Source organism: Aspergillus alliaceus (assembly GCF_009176365.1).
Source record: "Aspergillus alliaceus strain CBS 536.65 unplaced genomic scaffold BDW43scaffold_14, whole genome shotgun sequence".
Taxonomy (NCBI): domain Eukaryota; kingdom Fungi; phylum Ascomycota; class Eurotiomycetes; order Eurotiales; family Aspergillaceae; genus Aspergillus; species Aspergillus alliaceus.
In genome coordinates, this window is record NW_022474697.1 from 187247 (window position 1) to 202915 (window position 15669).

A 15669-nucleotide genomic window follows, 5' to 3' on the forward strand; every position below is an offset into this window, starting at 1 on the left:
CGAACACGATCCGCTGTGGTACATCACCAATGACCGGCCGTTTGTTGGGACGATAGATTAAAATAAATTAAGCAAAGAAATGGTGGCCCCCACCATGTAATCCCACGGAGCTGGGCCAGTCTCCAGAATTCAGCTACGCCCGATCCCTGAAAGGTTGAGATGATAGGATGCGGACACCGAGGAGGCAGGACTCCAGGTAGTGGAGCCACTTACAGTCCCATCGCCTAGAGTTTAACGCGATATATTTGTATGCCAGAATAATAATCCTCGGCAGCGTGGTGTAAACTACTTGACTCAGCCACTCGGATATCCCGCAATGGTTCTGATCAGTCGGATTGTGATTCGCTGTTATCATCCTGCCTGTACTAATTATCTCGGTTAGGTCTGTGCTGCTCTCCCTATGAACAGTCAGATAGCCCTAGATCGTGAGGTGGATAAGCTCCATGAACGTGTCGATCGAAGAGGAAACGGAGCTGACCTGAAGTGTTTACATGATTCGAGACGTAACCCTCCACTGCAGTGGCACCATACTTGGTTCTCGCCCGAATTGGACTGTAGATCTAGACGCATGCTCCATGTTGGTCTCCTTGTTGTTTGCGTATTTCCGAAGCCTTGCAGTCAGTCGAATCCCGAAGGAATTGCGTGCGTTGTATCCGCTTTCAGGGTCAGGGATGGGCACAGAGAGAGAAAAGAGACGCACAACGATCATGCCACTGCTGCCATACTAACTTAGGTGGTCCTGACCAACTTCCCAATCAGCGCTAACCCATCTGTATAGATGTCGCGCTAAACCTCGTTAGGGAATCTTGGCGGGTGGGCCACTCTTGGGGGTCAAACAAATCAAATTCCAACCGGCTCTCATGGATTGTCCGCATTGCCGACGTCCTCCGGGCAGAAAGAAAAAGAAAGAACCTGGATGTTATCAGATTCTTCTAATGGTTCTATTTATTCCTGTCGTTTGTCGATCCCGATTTCCTTATGCGTCGATGTACATAGCATCGGAGGTGCAAATGCCGCAACCCCTCAAAATCTCCCCTCACAATTTAATTAGAGGGTAGGCCTCTAGCCTCATTCAGGTAGTTGGGTGTATCTCTGGACTCCATCCTAGTATACTACTACTTCGATCCACTCCCCTAGACTAGATTGGCTAGGTGGAAATTCTTGGGGATAAACTACTATGTAAGAAGGATCTAAACATTAATAACAATATCATAAGCTATTAGATCGCATTTGGCGGGCAAATGATCGAATGATATAGGGGGGTTTTGTAGCCTTAAATTTAGCCAGCTATACAGGGTCGAGGATTTTTTTTTTCTTTTTTGTTCTCTTTAAAAGTAGGTTCCGTATTATCTCACCACCTCTCAATATCCTGGTTCGGAATAAGTATCAACAAGGTAAGGTGCAGTGGACTGTCTTAGGGAGTTACATACGGAAGTTGAAAGCATGAGGATCCATGGATGGGCGTTGCTTAGTTAGTGGGCGATCACCTGTCAAGAGTTAGGCCTTACTCTGTATGGCCGAGAAACAACTTGTTCCCCAGGCAATACTTCTTATCTTTTCGAGTTTTAGGCTCACTGACACATCCTCAACTGATACGAATTGATTTATGACAAATATCGTCTCACTTATTCGCCCTCACATGCTTTACTGGAGACTGATTATTCCCATCATTGACTACCTCGGCCATCCTTCTTGCATGATCCTTGGGTGATACAGTACACCCATGTTAATGCCTCACAGGGCTATTCTGGAATCAGTTGAAGGCCTCGTTGAAATTACTACGAATAGGTTCATTTCTTTCCGCGGAGATATTGTTCCGAAGTGTACGCGATGACGAACCTGTGACCTACTCATACCGTGGGGTGAAGGCAGTTCGTGGGGATGATACGATTCAAATCATAAAGTAAAATCCCTTCGTGGCCCACGATATCCGCCAGGGTTGATATAAGCGATATATAACCTGTACCTTCATGTTCGCTACTTGCCCTATATAATTTCCTTCTAGGGAAAGGGTGGCATGATCGGGACGCAGATGCTGCGGCTCATTGTGTTCGACTACTCCGTACTCCAGAGCCTTGACTTGACGAACCTTGTCTGGTTATCTCGACTTGCTCTCAGTCAATGATATCAAGGTGAACTCAAGCTGACGGTAGGCAGCCAAAGTCTCTCACACCACACTTATCGTGTGACGAGAACACTACAGCCCCCTGACGGTAGATAAGGGAAAGGGGCTGGCTTCTTCTAAATATTCAATATGAGGCTTGAGGGTTGATATTTTATTAACCTCCCAGCAAATTGCCCAAACGATCCACCAGGCTAGCTAATGGTGCTGCTTCCAGTCATTTGGGACATGTCTTGGCTGAAGATAGCATGTATTGAGTCCCGGCAAGGATACGCCGAACGAATGAGTGTGTTCTGTTATAGACACAGCTGGGCCGTTATTATGCTGATAATAGTCTTTGGAACATGTGACGCGCGTTGCTTTTGGCGAGGCAGTTAACGTCGTTCTTGCTTAGTGAAACTTCTGCGATAGGGCGAGGAGAGGGGCGGCCAGGAGCTGTTCGATGCTCTGAAGGTCTAAAGAACGTTCTCCGGAAATAGTGAACTGAATCACAGTGTAAGTTGGTCACACGCTCATCATCGTCTCGGAAGTGGAGGTTATGTCGTCCGAAGTTGCGGTGATACTTCATTGGACCCATTGTTATTGGAGGATAAACGTACGAAAAACACATCTTTATCCCGGATCGGCCTTCCAGAATAGCCGTAACCCTTAATATTTAGCGTGCCAATTCTGTCATGGCGTTCGGATGGTTTACGCTTAACTTTGCTGCTATACCTTGGACTGTGCTAGGGTTATAGAACTTCGCCAGAGGCATAACCATGTCGAACCTATGCTGAGCATCTGCTCAGATAGCAATAAAAAAGTCACATCACAGTTCATAGAAAAGTGGGAATGCCGCGGCGAGTGGTAACCGCAGACAATGTTTCGCAGAAGTGGCAAGGATCACATTTCCTTAGTGGCCTGTCTAGCACCGTAAAGAACGTTCCCTTGGTAGCGCCTTAGGCGGCCGTTTCATGGACCGGGCCATATGTCGTGATAGTTCACCAGTAATGAGTCGAACGAGTTTAAAAAGGGTTGTCCACATTTACTGAGGCAACAGCAGGCGATTGTTCAGACCTCCCCAGCTATTGCTGCTAGTCATCCTCTGCAGCTGTCCGATGAGCCGGATATGTGACACGATGAATTGGTGTCCGCAATTAAGAGAGGTCTTTGCATGGGATACCTGACCATCTGCTGTGCGCAGGACCAACGCTGTCAAACCCAATCCGAAGACCTCGTATATGTACTAGGTCTGTTGGTGTCACTCGGAGCTCAAGAATCTGTGTCGTAGCGAACCTAGATGCTACTACTCCTCCCGCAGCTGTCTGGATCTAACCTGCGGGGTAACTATCATGTAGCGTCTGCTTTAGTACAGCTTCGGTTTCCTGATGGTCAGTTACTTAATCCCATCTGGTGTAGAAAGCTCCTAGCTTACTGTCTGATGTCTGACTGTATATCGATATGAGTTCACTGGCGATGTGCCTCTCTACTCCTTTTGCCCATTGCTGATATGGTGCACAATATAGTCCTGTTAGAGAATATGGTACTCTGTAGGTAGTATATAGCTTCCGTTAAAATCTAACCCGACATTATATATACTTAATCTCTAAAGAGTCCGTCCTTATGCAGAAGCCAACAAAAATATATATCACAAAGTAAATTAACTCTCTCACACCCACCAACTCCAAGTATCACACCAGTTACCTAAGTCATACATAACACCCCAATCACTTACAAAAACCAATACAGATCAGAGCAAAAAAAAGACCTACCAAAGACCCACCCATCTACAAACCCACTTTCCAAATACCTCTCCCTAGATACTATATTACCTGTGCAGTCACAGTTCACATCATATACCAACCTACACCAACAACCTCCCCTACCTCCATCCTATACATACATCCATGCCTAACCCTAGATAAGTGGTATTAAGGCACACTACCTCCCACACTGGTTGTTATGGTTACCTGTCTCCCCCAATCCAAAGCCAAGACCCAACAAGCCTTTTCCCAAAAAGCTTGTCCTTCATCCCCTTGCATAACCCACACCAACACCCTGCTAAAATATCCGGTATGGATTGGGACGAAATAAATCCCTCAAAACTGTGGGTACCGGCACCCTTTGCCGGGTTCCCAACCTAACCTACTTTCCACGTTACCCTTACCTTTAACTCTTGGGACGCGCGGTTCGGGACCCATCCCTTTTGTGCATGGAGGTTTTCTTTGGTTGTTGGGTTTATGTTTATTTGGGGGGTGTGGGTGAGGTAAGGAAGGGTCATTGCTTGCTATGTGTGCATACTAGGTAGGTACATAGGTTACGGCATGTATTAAATGTTATGTATAGTATGTATGTACGGGTATCCGTATGGTACTGGAGTGTGGATTCCTGGATGGATGTATGTATGTACAGTACCTACTCAGCCAGAGGTAACATCCAATGTGTAGATCTAGATCGGGGACTGTTTACGTACAGAATAGGTAGAGCTAGTGGGTGTGAACTACAGACGGAGTACATACTACACCAGACCTAGATAAGTCAGGGCTGAGAATTATTTCCCTACCTAGAACACTGGTCACATGGTCTAGCCTCACCGCCGGAGACCCCCTGGGGATTACATATTGCATCACCTGAAATAATCCAGACCCAGTCCGTACTAGTTGGCATGTACACCGCTACACTGCAGGGGTGCTCGGTTGGGGTCATGCACATGATCTATCAAGTCTAGCCCAGTTCAGAAGTGTACGGGGTAACACGGCTGAGCCCTGAAGCCCAGTCCAGAGCGCAACCCGGCCGAAAAGCCATACTTTGGCCGATGATACGCAGTGCGCTTACAGGTTCTTCTTGTCTGGTCCAATATTACGTTGAACCGGACTTGATTTTTGTGTAGGGAGAGTAAACAATCACTTTGGTCTATATAGACGCATATCAAGAATGTAGGTATATATGTCTGTACGGAGTACCGGGAATCGCTAAAGGTAAGCTGGGAGAGACTGTAGAACCCGGAAACTACCAATCCGAGTCAAGGAAGGAAACCATGAGCAGATATAAAACTTGAACACTACTCTTTATCGATTGGATACTATAGTATAGTTTGACTGGGACTGGCTAATTGAACAATAATATCAGGCATTTATCATCATCTCTCATCAAGGTCGTGAAGACGTAGGTGTCGTCACTTAGACGGTGTGGAGGTGGTGGTAATGTGCCGCAAACAGACCACAAAAGCCAGGTCAACCTGCTCTCGCCCGCGGCTGCACTACTGCACCCAGGATGGCGGGTAGAAACTGTTGTCATCTACCGACGCAGCGGCGGGATCAAAGAGCGCCGCGGGCCAGATGGGATCCGCAGCGGACGTTGTCATCGGAACGCTCGTAGTAGGGGTCGTCATTGGTTTGAAGGCCTCGGCGTCCGATATGTCGTAGGCGTCCTGAGACGGCAGTTGCTTGGGTTCCATGCCCATGCTGGCTTGAATTTGGTGCTCCAATGCTGCGGTGGACTCATTGGCGGACTTGAGAAAATCGTCAATGTTGATTGACTCGAGCTGATTAGACGATAAGAGCTGGGCCTGCGGGAGGCCAATGAACGATGACGCGGAGCTTATGCGGAAATGATCCATATCTGAGCCTTCGCTCCCGCTGGCGAGGTCGTGAAGGTCATTGCCGGTGTTTCCAAAGCCGGAGAATGGCGCGAAATCCTCGACTTCGGAGATATCACCGGACGATGACGGGGCCGGGAGTCCATGGCTTATAGAGTTGTAGTCGAAGCTCGCGTAAGAAGGAGCCTGAGTGCTGGTCGCGGCCGGAACGTCCGACGAGTACAAAGGGAAGCTCGACCAATCGACAGGGGGGGCATTGAATCCGGTAGGGCCCAATGGCAAATCGCTGTCTGGCGATGCGAAAAATTGCTCTCTGTAAGGATCTTGGAATGCCATCGCGTTCACTGGCGACGTTGTTGTGGTCGGGAAAGGAGAGAAGGGCGAGACATCGAGAGGCGGCACACTAGTCATGAGCGGATTTAGGGGCGTCTTCCCAATGGAAAGGGACACCGGCTCGGCCTCCGAGGGCTTATTCATGGGCTGAGCTTGAGGAAAGAAAGACGAGAGGTCGAGTGGGGGGACGTTTGTCGGTACATCTTCCGTGGACACGACGGGGGCACTCTCGGGAGACCCATGCTCGGACTTGACACGACGCTGAGAACCATGGGTGGGCTGCTGTTCCGGAAATTGTTGAGTTGAGAAGGGTTCGCTCATCAAGGCCGCTTGTGTCAGGGGCAGTTGATCGACGGACCGACGAGACACATCTGATGTCGAGTGGATTGTATGAGACCGGGGTATTGTGTAGGGCAGACCACATTTGTGAGCCATGTCATTGTGTTTATGAGCCGGTTTGTGGTGACCATCGCGGAAGATCGTAAGCGTACTTTCCGACTTGGTCGACGTCAACTGGGGCTTCTTGGGAGTTTCCGATAGAATCGTATGCTGGGGTGGAGGAAGACCAGTTTCCGGCACAGTATTTAGGTGGGGTTCCTTCTTCAGCGCACAAGTACAGCGCTGTCCATGAGTGCAGCCACATCTTGGACGGGAGTCCTCTGTAATGCAGATCAGAAACAATGAACCAGTGTACCAACTCTAACATGCTCACGCTTGTGATCCCGCTTGTCATTGGCGTGGTGGGGATCTGAATCATGTTTGTGGCTGTTCTTTTTCTTGTCACCACACTCGCACTTTGTGTGGGTTGTCCGTGACTTGCGTAGGCCGCGACAGTGGTTGCATTGAGAGACTGGACGGCCTTTTTTGTTGATATGGGTCAAGGGGCGGTCTGGGTTTCCCAGAGTTAATCATCCTCCTGGCGAGATTAGAAGGGGAAGTTATTGACTTACCACTGTGGTGACAGCTGCTGACACGGTGACCTCGGACGCAAGCTTCACAAGCCCACTTCTCGCCATCGATAAGCATTATCGCGGTTACTGGGTAACAAACATGCGATAACTCGCGACGAGTATATAGAAAAACAAATTAAAGTTGGAAGTTGAGAGACAGATAGCAAAGGTCTGACTGGCTATCCTGATTTGATTTTCTTCTTTCCTTGTCCTTTTTTTTTTTTTTTTTTCCCTTCAAAGATAGGAAATAACCGAACAGGAAGACCTGTCGGGAGATAACGAAAGAGCCGTCAAGGCGAGGATTCGAGGTATAGTTGTACGGTCCGTCAAGGTGATCGGACCGACGGAGACCAGGAAAAACTCCAACAAAGCAAGGGTATCTCTTAACGAATATCCCAATGCACCAAACAAAGTGACAGAAAACGCCGTTTCACCTAATAAGGGCCGTGTCGCAAGTACTGAGGGTTCAGTGAAAAGACCAACACTCAATGGCAGGTTAAGGTACCTGGCGAATAGCGCACACCCCAGGAACCAGGAACCGAGAGGGGAAGTCGGATCGGGACTAAAAGAGTCCAACAGAACATATAAAACGAGGAAAAGGGAAGAGGATAAGTAAATGGGGGGGCCAAAGCCTACGCACCGTTTGGCGCCGGCCGTGAGACAGGACACCAAATACCGGCTGTGGCGGCCAAGATAAAGGGAAAAGGCGATCGATCTGAAGGCAGAGTTGTGTGCCAAACCCTGTGAGAAGGAGAAAAGAAAAAAGGAGGAAAAAAAGAGGAGAGGAAAAAGCGGGAAGCGGGCGATGAAGTAGGTTAGGGTAGGTTATGCTAGCTGACTACGACCCGTTTTCCTCCAACTTAACTTTGGGGGGGGGGGGTCAAAGTGAAATGGGAAGGGAAAAGTGGAACAATTCGGCGGCCGCAAGGGAGTTGCGCAGCTGGTGGCCATGTCCCGCCCGAGTCAGCCAGACCTGGAACGAGAACAGATCGGAATGAAATATTTTTAGAGAACATGGAGAACTGAGCTTTAAATCATCCTCCAAAAAGTTTTGATTTTTAGTATTTACACTTCCGCTTGTCTTGGCTATGATTTGTTTACTCAATCAATAATATCCTTTTACACCAATTCAATTCGAGCTCCAGAGTGTTTCACGCATGGACATAACTTTTTTTCTGGCGAGGACTTGTCATGCACCCCAAGTATGGAATGCTTCGTGGTCTTGCTCCACAGTACATGGATATCCATGGTTATTACCGTATTGTATGTACCTTTACAGGTGCTTTGTCCCTCGTGCTGAAGCTACCCGCACATACGCACACACACAAAAAGCCCTTTTTTCTCTTTTTCCCTTCTTTTTTCTTTTATTTTTCTTTATATTTTCTCTTGTAACTGAAGAATGATCATTGAAGTCAGCCCTGGGAGGGTCCAAATTTTCCTTATACTCTTTGGTATGGTTGCATTTGTGGAGCATATCCCAGCTCTACGGTAGTGGCTGCCTTCCCCTAGGTAGGCATATTTCGAATGTTGGCGATGACAACACAGCCAGTATGATAGCGTCACACAGATTGGCATTACGCACGAATTATTGTCCGGTCTGGAACAATTGCCGTAGTAAGGATTCTAGAGCCTTTTGTAGACTATGTTATGACTGTTTTTAAGTAAGAGTAGTACGAGTAGTAGGTACGTAGTTACAGTCCGTACCTACCTACATAATAACTGCATGCATGTATGTAGTATAGTCCTAGCTGAAGTTTCAATCTCTGACACACACAAGAAAAAAGTAAAAAAAAAAAAAGAAAAGAAAAGAAAATCAAATCACATAACTCGTACCGTAACATTATTTCCAATGCAAGGGATCTCCGACAAACGTTCCCAACGGAGTGATTCTTCCGTGAAAAAACTCCTCCATCACTGGGACGCCAGCCGCGATTCACGCCTGAATTACCAGGGTCGTTGCCTCTACCAGTTCAACAGACCTAAAGGTGGATAGGTAGGTTTTAGGGTATAAGAACGCTGAACGACTGGAGAACAGAGAGGCTTGGTACGGAAAGTTGGGGGACTGGACCAAACTCTGTCCGCTAGATGATGGATCCTGTTACGAAATTTCTGGGGCAGAACCCGGCCCGGCGATTACTTGAACATTTGTGGATTTGCTAGACCGAGTTTTCATGCTTGTCAATACTTGAAATACTGGTAATACTTAACTGTTTCGGCACATTTACGGGGTACCCGATGGGGTCAGATTGCCCGATATCTATCTATTCGCCCTGTCTACTGCAGAATATAGTCCAAGGTTTCTATTGACCGTCAGTCCATAATGGGACTCTTGTATACTGTAACTGCAACAATGGTCACGATTCTCACAGCGTCTTTACCACTCTGTCATTATCAAGTCTTCTAGAAGGTCCCTTGGGATCTTCTATGCATGCTAAACCTTCGCCTTGGGCCCAGTCATTGGAAGAACTCTACAGGTGTGGTTAGACAGGCACAGATAGTGGACCATGGTTGTCAATGCGGTGAGCCGATTTGAGTTGAACTTTGCCTTGCCCGTTTGCTCTTACATGCAGGATTGCCCAGTATTACCATGGCTCGAACGGGCAAAATTTTAAGAATGATTGGCATAGACGATGGAGTCCTCCGTACACCAGCCGTGTCACTGAATGAGTTTCATTCAAATATCGGGGTTCAAAGGATGGATCTCCCCAGGTCCTGCGTCGACATCCAGCGTACAGACTGTATCGTATTGTACCGTAGTGTATCCGATCGAGCGTTCCAAGGTTAGCCATGGTTCACGATTGACTCAAGACAGTCATCCTAGCACATCGAAGTACGTAAGGCCAAAAGCAAAGCCAGCCGTGCCTTGCCTATCAGAGATCGAAACAGCCAGAACTAGGAAAATATTTACATCACCGGTCATTCGCTCGTGGTTGTCGTGGTTGGTCCTCAGATCTCCCATCGCGACATCACGGGTTGTTGAGACTGTGAAATGGCGTCACAGCTGCTTGATTAGGATCTTTGCAGCGGGCTTGCCAGTCGGTCATGTGCAGTGGAGGGGTCTGATCTGCGCAGCGTTGGCGCATTGGATGCTCACCAATTATAACATCTATCAGAGAAAAATCGGGTCCCTTCGGGCCTCCTCAGCCAGTTGAGACCCGTCAACGGACAACAATTATATACCTAGTGTTGGTACTCCGTACTCGCACTGTATATAAATTAGTTATCTCGTCCGCCTCCGTGAATTCTTTTTTAGCCCTCGGACGGAAGGATGAACACAATAACTTTTCAAGAAGAACTGTTATGCTCGTTTCCGACTTGAAACAGAAAGTGGGGAGATGCTACTAGTAATGACATTGAGCTGAAAAACGTAGTGAGAACCATAGAGTCACCTAGAAAACGAGCCTCAGGCTTCTGAAAAATTCGGGATTCCGGGACAGAACTTGACTTCAAAGGTAGAACACCCAACCTATCACCACCTCAGGTACACTTCCCTAGTGTCGAGCTATACCTTCCTCGGTCGCTTGGTGGATCGTCCACCGGACCCCAAGGCCAATCCCCAGACCGTCCATAATAGTCCCACTTAATTATCCGCCGCTTCAAACTAGAGATCGTCTCGTGTTACAATTTTAGCCGCCCACGGCACCCGCGGACAGAAGATACATAGATGTTTCCAAGACAAGGTCTCCGTATCCAAACCCTGTCACATGTGTTCACAAATTTCCAACAGTGCCAATTTCTACCAGTCTCATATTCGGCTTCAACAAGATAACCCACGGTTAGTCTCTGATAAGGTTCAATAAAAACAGATTCACAGCCCGGTGGATCTGTTTCAACCTACTGCGCGCCGGTCTGCCCCAGCCAACGGACCGTATCCGCATTGTGGAGGGGGGAGTAGAAACTACTCTTACTCATCTTGGTTTAGTTGAACATAGTTCAATGTCAGTTCGAGTCAAATCAGAAACTAAATTAGTATGCTGTCGTATTTGGTGACTTGGTCCTGACTCCTGATAAAGGAGGGTCCGATGCCGTCCAAGGAACGTGGCTTCTTTGCTAGACTGACACTCTACGTTTGGGGTTTTTGGAGGATGAAAATGAATGGCGCGTAGAGCGGGTCTATGTTGGTTTTTCTGAAAATGCCGCCCATGCAGCTCATGCAATCCATCCGAGTATGGCGATTCTTTGTCCGTATAGTAGGTGACGGGGCCACTGTTGATATCGAACGTTGCCTGGTCGGATGTCCCACTGGTACAGGATAGGCAAGTCTCCTTTGTCTATGCGGAGCACGCCAGGTTCCTGGGACTTGTTAAGATCTTCAAGTCCCATTGGGCGGTTTCAAAGTACTACGTCCAAGGCAAAGGCCGACATCTGGTGGTTACGTTGGTGAATGTAGACCTCGTTACTTAAAACTCGCCCAGTATGAAGTCAAGATAATGAAGAGGATACTTGAGCCAAGCAATGATCATCGGGGGTTGACCTTGGATGGTACTGTCTAGAACAATGTTAATAAGAAAGGGATATCAATAACGGGTCACCTCTCGGACCATAGGCAACACTCAGGAGGTTTCTTCAGCGCTGCGCCTAAAAATGGAATACCGCATCTGTAAGTATCCTAAAGGGAGAAGGTTGCCTGTTCATGGCAAACAACTTGAAGACCCAAAGCAGGATTTAGTATATCGTGAGCCAGACACGTTCGTTCGATGCTTTCCTGAACTGGCATTTCAAGCCTCGGACGGAAACACATCTACCAAAGAGCCGAAGAACTGCGCATTGATAATGAGCTCATGTCAAAAATTATACTGAAAATACATACATTAGTACGCCTGTTGTATCATCATATGGGGTGCTTACCGAGAACAGCGACGACGGAGTCTCTAGAGAAAAACGCACACTGCTAGCGTTTTCTTGCCAGCACCCCAGGTAAAGATTGCGACAAACGTATTTACAGCAGTTCCATAGCCTTTATAAGACACTAGAATGCAGGAATGACTATATTGTGATAGTTGTGCTGGGTAGACTGGCATCATCTGCGAGGTCGAGTCAAAAACCTCGTTGTAAATGCTTCATATCCAAGGCGGATGAGGCCAAAATCGAGTGACGAGATCGCGATTCCTTGAGATGAAGATAAGTCACCCGAAACGACCATAACGATTTAATCGCCCTGTAAAAGCCCTCGACCACCGATCTTCTTCCGTCTGAGATGCGGTTTGGTCGAGTTCTGGGCCGGTGGGAAATAGTATTAATCCGTCGCTGGACGCAGAAACAAAAAGCCGGTCCTCCGCATCGGCGCGATCATCCCAGTATGAAACTATATTCTCGTCCCCGAGCTTTCATCAGATTCAGCGATCTTCATTCCCTGCAATTCAATCGCGCGATCATGTTTGCTGAGTCTTGTCAAATGCGCCGAGGGTATTCGGCACTAACCCCTTCAAAACTGCCCCCCGCCCAGGCAGATTTAGCCTGTAAAACCTTGCCTGCTGTCCTCGCGTCTTCCACCCTCCAACTCTCTCCCTCTTCCATCTCCCGGAGCGTCGCTCCAACGTCCACCCCTACTTTTTACCAGCGATTCCATCGCTTTCCGGCGCAATGAATTCCCGCGAGCATTCTGATATGCCTCCGACCGCCTCCTACCCTTCCCCCAACGCGGCGCAGATGGGTCAGGGGGCTATGCAGTACTACGCGAACCGCCAGTTGACAGCCGACGAGCTCTTATCTGCTGAGCTGTCCCGCGAGACCTCTGGCCCCGGCCTCGCTGACGGCTCCAGTAATGGCGTTCACCATGGCCAGTCAATGGTTTTAGGAACCTCAAACCCCGGTGGTGGCGATATGGGCCGTCCGTCGTCGCCCGACCAGCATCAACAGCAGCACATGCTACAGTTCACCCCCAGCCAACAAGTCGGTGTCGATCCAAACCACGATCTAAGCTATGGGGATCAGAGCGCTAGAAGGAAAAGATCGAAAATATCTCGCGCTTGCGACGAATGCAGACGAAAGAAGGTACTTTTCATCTCAAAGTTTGCCTCTAGACGCGACTTTGTTGTCCATGACCTAACCGCGTGCACCCACAGGTTCGTTGCGATGCAAGCTCCGAGTCCGGTGTTGAGACGTGCTCCAACTGTCGACGACTTGGGGTTGTTTGCCAGTTCAGTCGTGTTCCCATGAAGCGTGGTCCCAGCAAAGGGTAAGCTCGCTCTCATTGTCTCGCGGGTATGTAGTCGCGTTCGGCTGATGATATTCGATAGTTACATCAAGGAACTTGCAGAGCGCCTTCACACCCTTGAAAGCCAGATGCAGCCCGCCATGGTTCATCCTGACATGCCTTACCAACCTATGAATGAGGTGTCGTCGCCAAGAGCTTATCAGGACTTCTCACCACCGATGGATGCGGGCTCCATCGGTCGCAAGCGGACTTATTCTGTGTTTGAAGGACTTCCAAGCTCCTCTTTCGCGCAGCCGCAATTCAACTCTCGCTCTCAGAATGCTTTCGGTTTGTGTACTCCAATCGCAGCGCTAGATCTTACTCAACTGACTGTTCAAGACACTGGAGAAACCTCGACCGATCCGTACAACCCTTCGGCTGTGAGCGGTACAGCACCAAAGCCTGGAAACTTGTTCTGGTCGACCGGCAACGAAACTGAGCTACCGCATGGACTAGATATACCCGAAGTGCCCAAACAAGCTATGGAAGAAGATATGACCCCTTTGGAAGTGGACGAGGGAACTCTCAACGCGTAAGTCAACCATGGATTTGGTAGTCCTAGCGTTTCTCTCCGGGAGTGATATATGCCCTAACGTTGTGCAGTTATTATCAAAAAATTCACCCCGTCTTCCCCATCTTGTCGCACTCTAAGCAACGTCTACTCGAGATTCTACACCAGTGTAGCCGTGAAGTGCAGGAGATTTTCCTTTACAGCCTATACACTGTTACGCGCACCAATATGGATCGTATCATAAGCACTTTCGAGAGGGTCACCTCTTTTGATAATGCTCAAGACCTTCTCTTGTACTATACTCGGCAACCAGCTTTGGCTCGCCCGACAGGGGTAAACCTAGTTTGGCTCCAGACCATGCTACTTATGATTTTGGACTGTGATTCTCGGGGACCGGACAACTTTGTTCTCAAGGATGGTGTGCCTAAACATTCTTTGATCCAGTCGGCTAGCAAGCTAGGCTCTGATTTGGTCAAGGGTCTAGGTCAGCTGAAAAGCAAACGTTCCTCGGATCCAGACGTTGATTCGGAGGCAAATCTTGCACGTCGCAATTGGGTAGCCTTGGCAATCCTGTCTCGCTGGCACGCCATCAGCGTAGCTGATCCAAGTATTCTCGGAACATATGAAATTGGTGGTCATGAGGATGAGAGAGTTGTCGGCCCAGTTACCACGGGTATTGGATGTGAGTTTAAGCGATTCGTCAAAGTTCGGATTGTTCAGCCTGGCTAACATTTTATTCTCCGCAGCGTATTCTACTTACCTCGTGGAATTGGTCACGCTGGGCGCTATCGAGAACAATGTATGCCAAACTAATACTGGCTTGGGCCGTATGGTAGGGGCAAACATGGTAGCTTCACTCGAGCGCCTGACCCAGGTTGATGATTTCCACAAATTGAACGAGACCTTGGAAGGAGCAACGTCCCAAAGCTTCCTTGAAAGTTTACAAAATCAACTTGACTGGACTATCCGGCTGTTGATCAAACGCCACATCTATGTCTACAGTCCCTACGAAATAATTTACAGTGCCATAGAGGTCATTAATGAGATGCACAAGGCGAACTTACAGTCTCGTCTTACAACACCGTTTGATCTTCACAGCCTAGCTTTAGCCTCTATGACTCTGCTGGAAGCAACAGTCATTCCAGAGCATGCTAATGAGTGCTGGGATGCGCTGAAAAAGGTCGAAGAAATTCTGGATTACCGTGCGAAGCAGAGTACTGGAGCGGCAGAATTCGGTGACATATTTGCCACCCCAGGCTGGGATTCTAAGATCCGCATTTTCTTAGAATGGCGACGAACCAAGTCGCAAGAAAGTCAACTCCAGGACTCCAATATGGGCAAAAGTGGCTCTGCCGCTCCCCCAGTCATGGGCCCGAATGAACAACGGTCTCTCCAACATCTGGCCGATCTCGCTGTAGGTGCCGAAGGCACCGTGGCTGCCAATGCTGGATCACCACCTGCACTCTCGGCTGATAACAATCTGAACGCCACTTCACCGAATCTCAGTTCTGTCTCACAACCACAAGGTCGCATTGTGGTTGATTTTACTCTTCTCACCAAGGAGGGATATCTCAATGTCTTTTCAGGTTTGATCTATCGCCGCTCTCGTTGATATATGCTACGCCTTTGCTCTGATCTGAGCAAGTTTCCAATGACAAGAGCTTTTCGTATCGCTCACGAAAATCTATATGTATCTTAGCCAACCTTTGACCTGCTTTCAGTTCTCTTTGTTAATTTCGGAAAAAAGAAAATAACTGTTCTTTCCTATGTTCAATGGTAACTAGCGGGCTTAATGGTAGTTTTGTATGTATTTATATGAAGTTGCCTGTGATATCAATTTCTTTTTCCATGCTATGTCTCAATCAATTTTGGATAATAAAACTTGTTGAAATTAAAAAAAAACTGAAGAGTATAAATATAGAGCGAGGCCTGCGAGCCTCCCGAGCTACATGGAAAGTGACCTGCCACTACATTTTACAC

At 48.1% G+C, this 15669-nt stretch overlaps 4 protein-coding genes across 4 annotated transcripts; 2 read left to right on the top strand and 2 right to left on the bottom strand.

The window, feature by feature from the left end:
- Positions 1-4997: 4997 nt before the first annotated feature.
- BDW43DRAFT_46288 (copper fist DNA-binding domain-containing protein) lies at positions 4998-7433 on the bottom strand. Its single transcript, XM_032050090.1, has 3 exons — positions 6983-7433; positions 6745-6921; positions 4998-6691 (listed from the first exon to the last, which is right to left on the bottom strand). Exons 1-3 carry the CDS (start codon positions 7056-7058, stop codon positions 5361-5363), a joined length of 1584 nt encoding a protein of 527 aa, XP_031901738.1. The 5' UTR covers positions 7059-7433; the 3' UTR covers positions 4998-5360.
- Positions 7138-7687, bottom strand: BDW43DRAFT_46292 (uncharacterized protein). The gene is made up of 2 exons (XM_032050091.1): positions 7488-7687; positions 7138-7440 (listed from the first exon to the last, which is right to left on the bottom strand). The coding sequence occupies exons 1-2, from the start codon at positions 7564-7566 to the stop codon at positions 7217-7219; spliced, it is 303 nt and encodes a 100-aa protein (XP_031901739.1). The 5' UTR covers positions 7567-7687; the 3' UTR covers positions 7138-7216.
- Positions 7688-8039: 352 nt separating this feature from the next.
- On the top strand, positions 8040-8846 carry BDW43DRAFT_271796 (uncharacterized protein). Its single transcript, XM_032041472.1, has 2 exons — positions 8040-8231; positions 8262-8846. The coding sequence occupies exons 1-2, from the start codon at positions 8140-8142 to the stop codon at positions 8383-8385; spliced, it is 216 nt and encodes a 71-aa protein (XP_031901740.1). The 5' UTR covers positions 8040-8139; the 3' UTR covers positions 8386-8846.
- A 3439-nt stretch (positions 8847-12285) lies between these two features.
- BDW43DRAFT_46400 (putative C6 finger domain protein) lies at positions 12286-15382 on the top strand. The gene is made up of 6 exons (XM_032050093.1): positions 12286-12976; positions 13048-13160; positions 13222-13466; positions 13518-13710; positions 13782-14371; positions 14436-15382. Exons 1-6 carry the CDS (start codon positions 12566-12568, stop codon positions 15299-15301), a joined length of 2418 nt encoding a protein of 805 aa, XP_031901741.1. The 5' UTR covers positions 12286-12565; the 3' UTR covers positions 15302-15382.
- Positions 15383-15669: the final 287 nt, after the last annotated feature.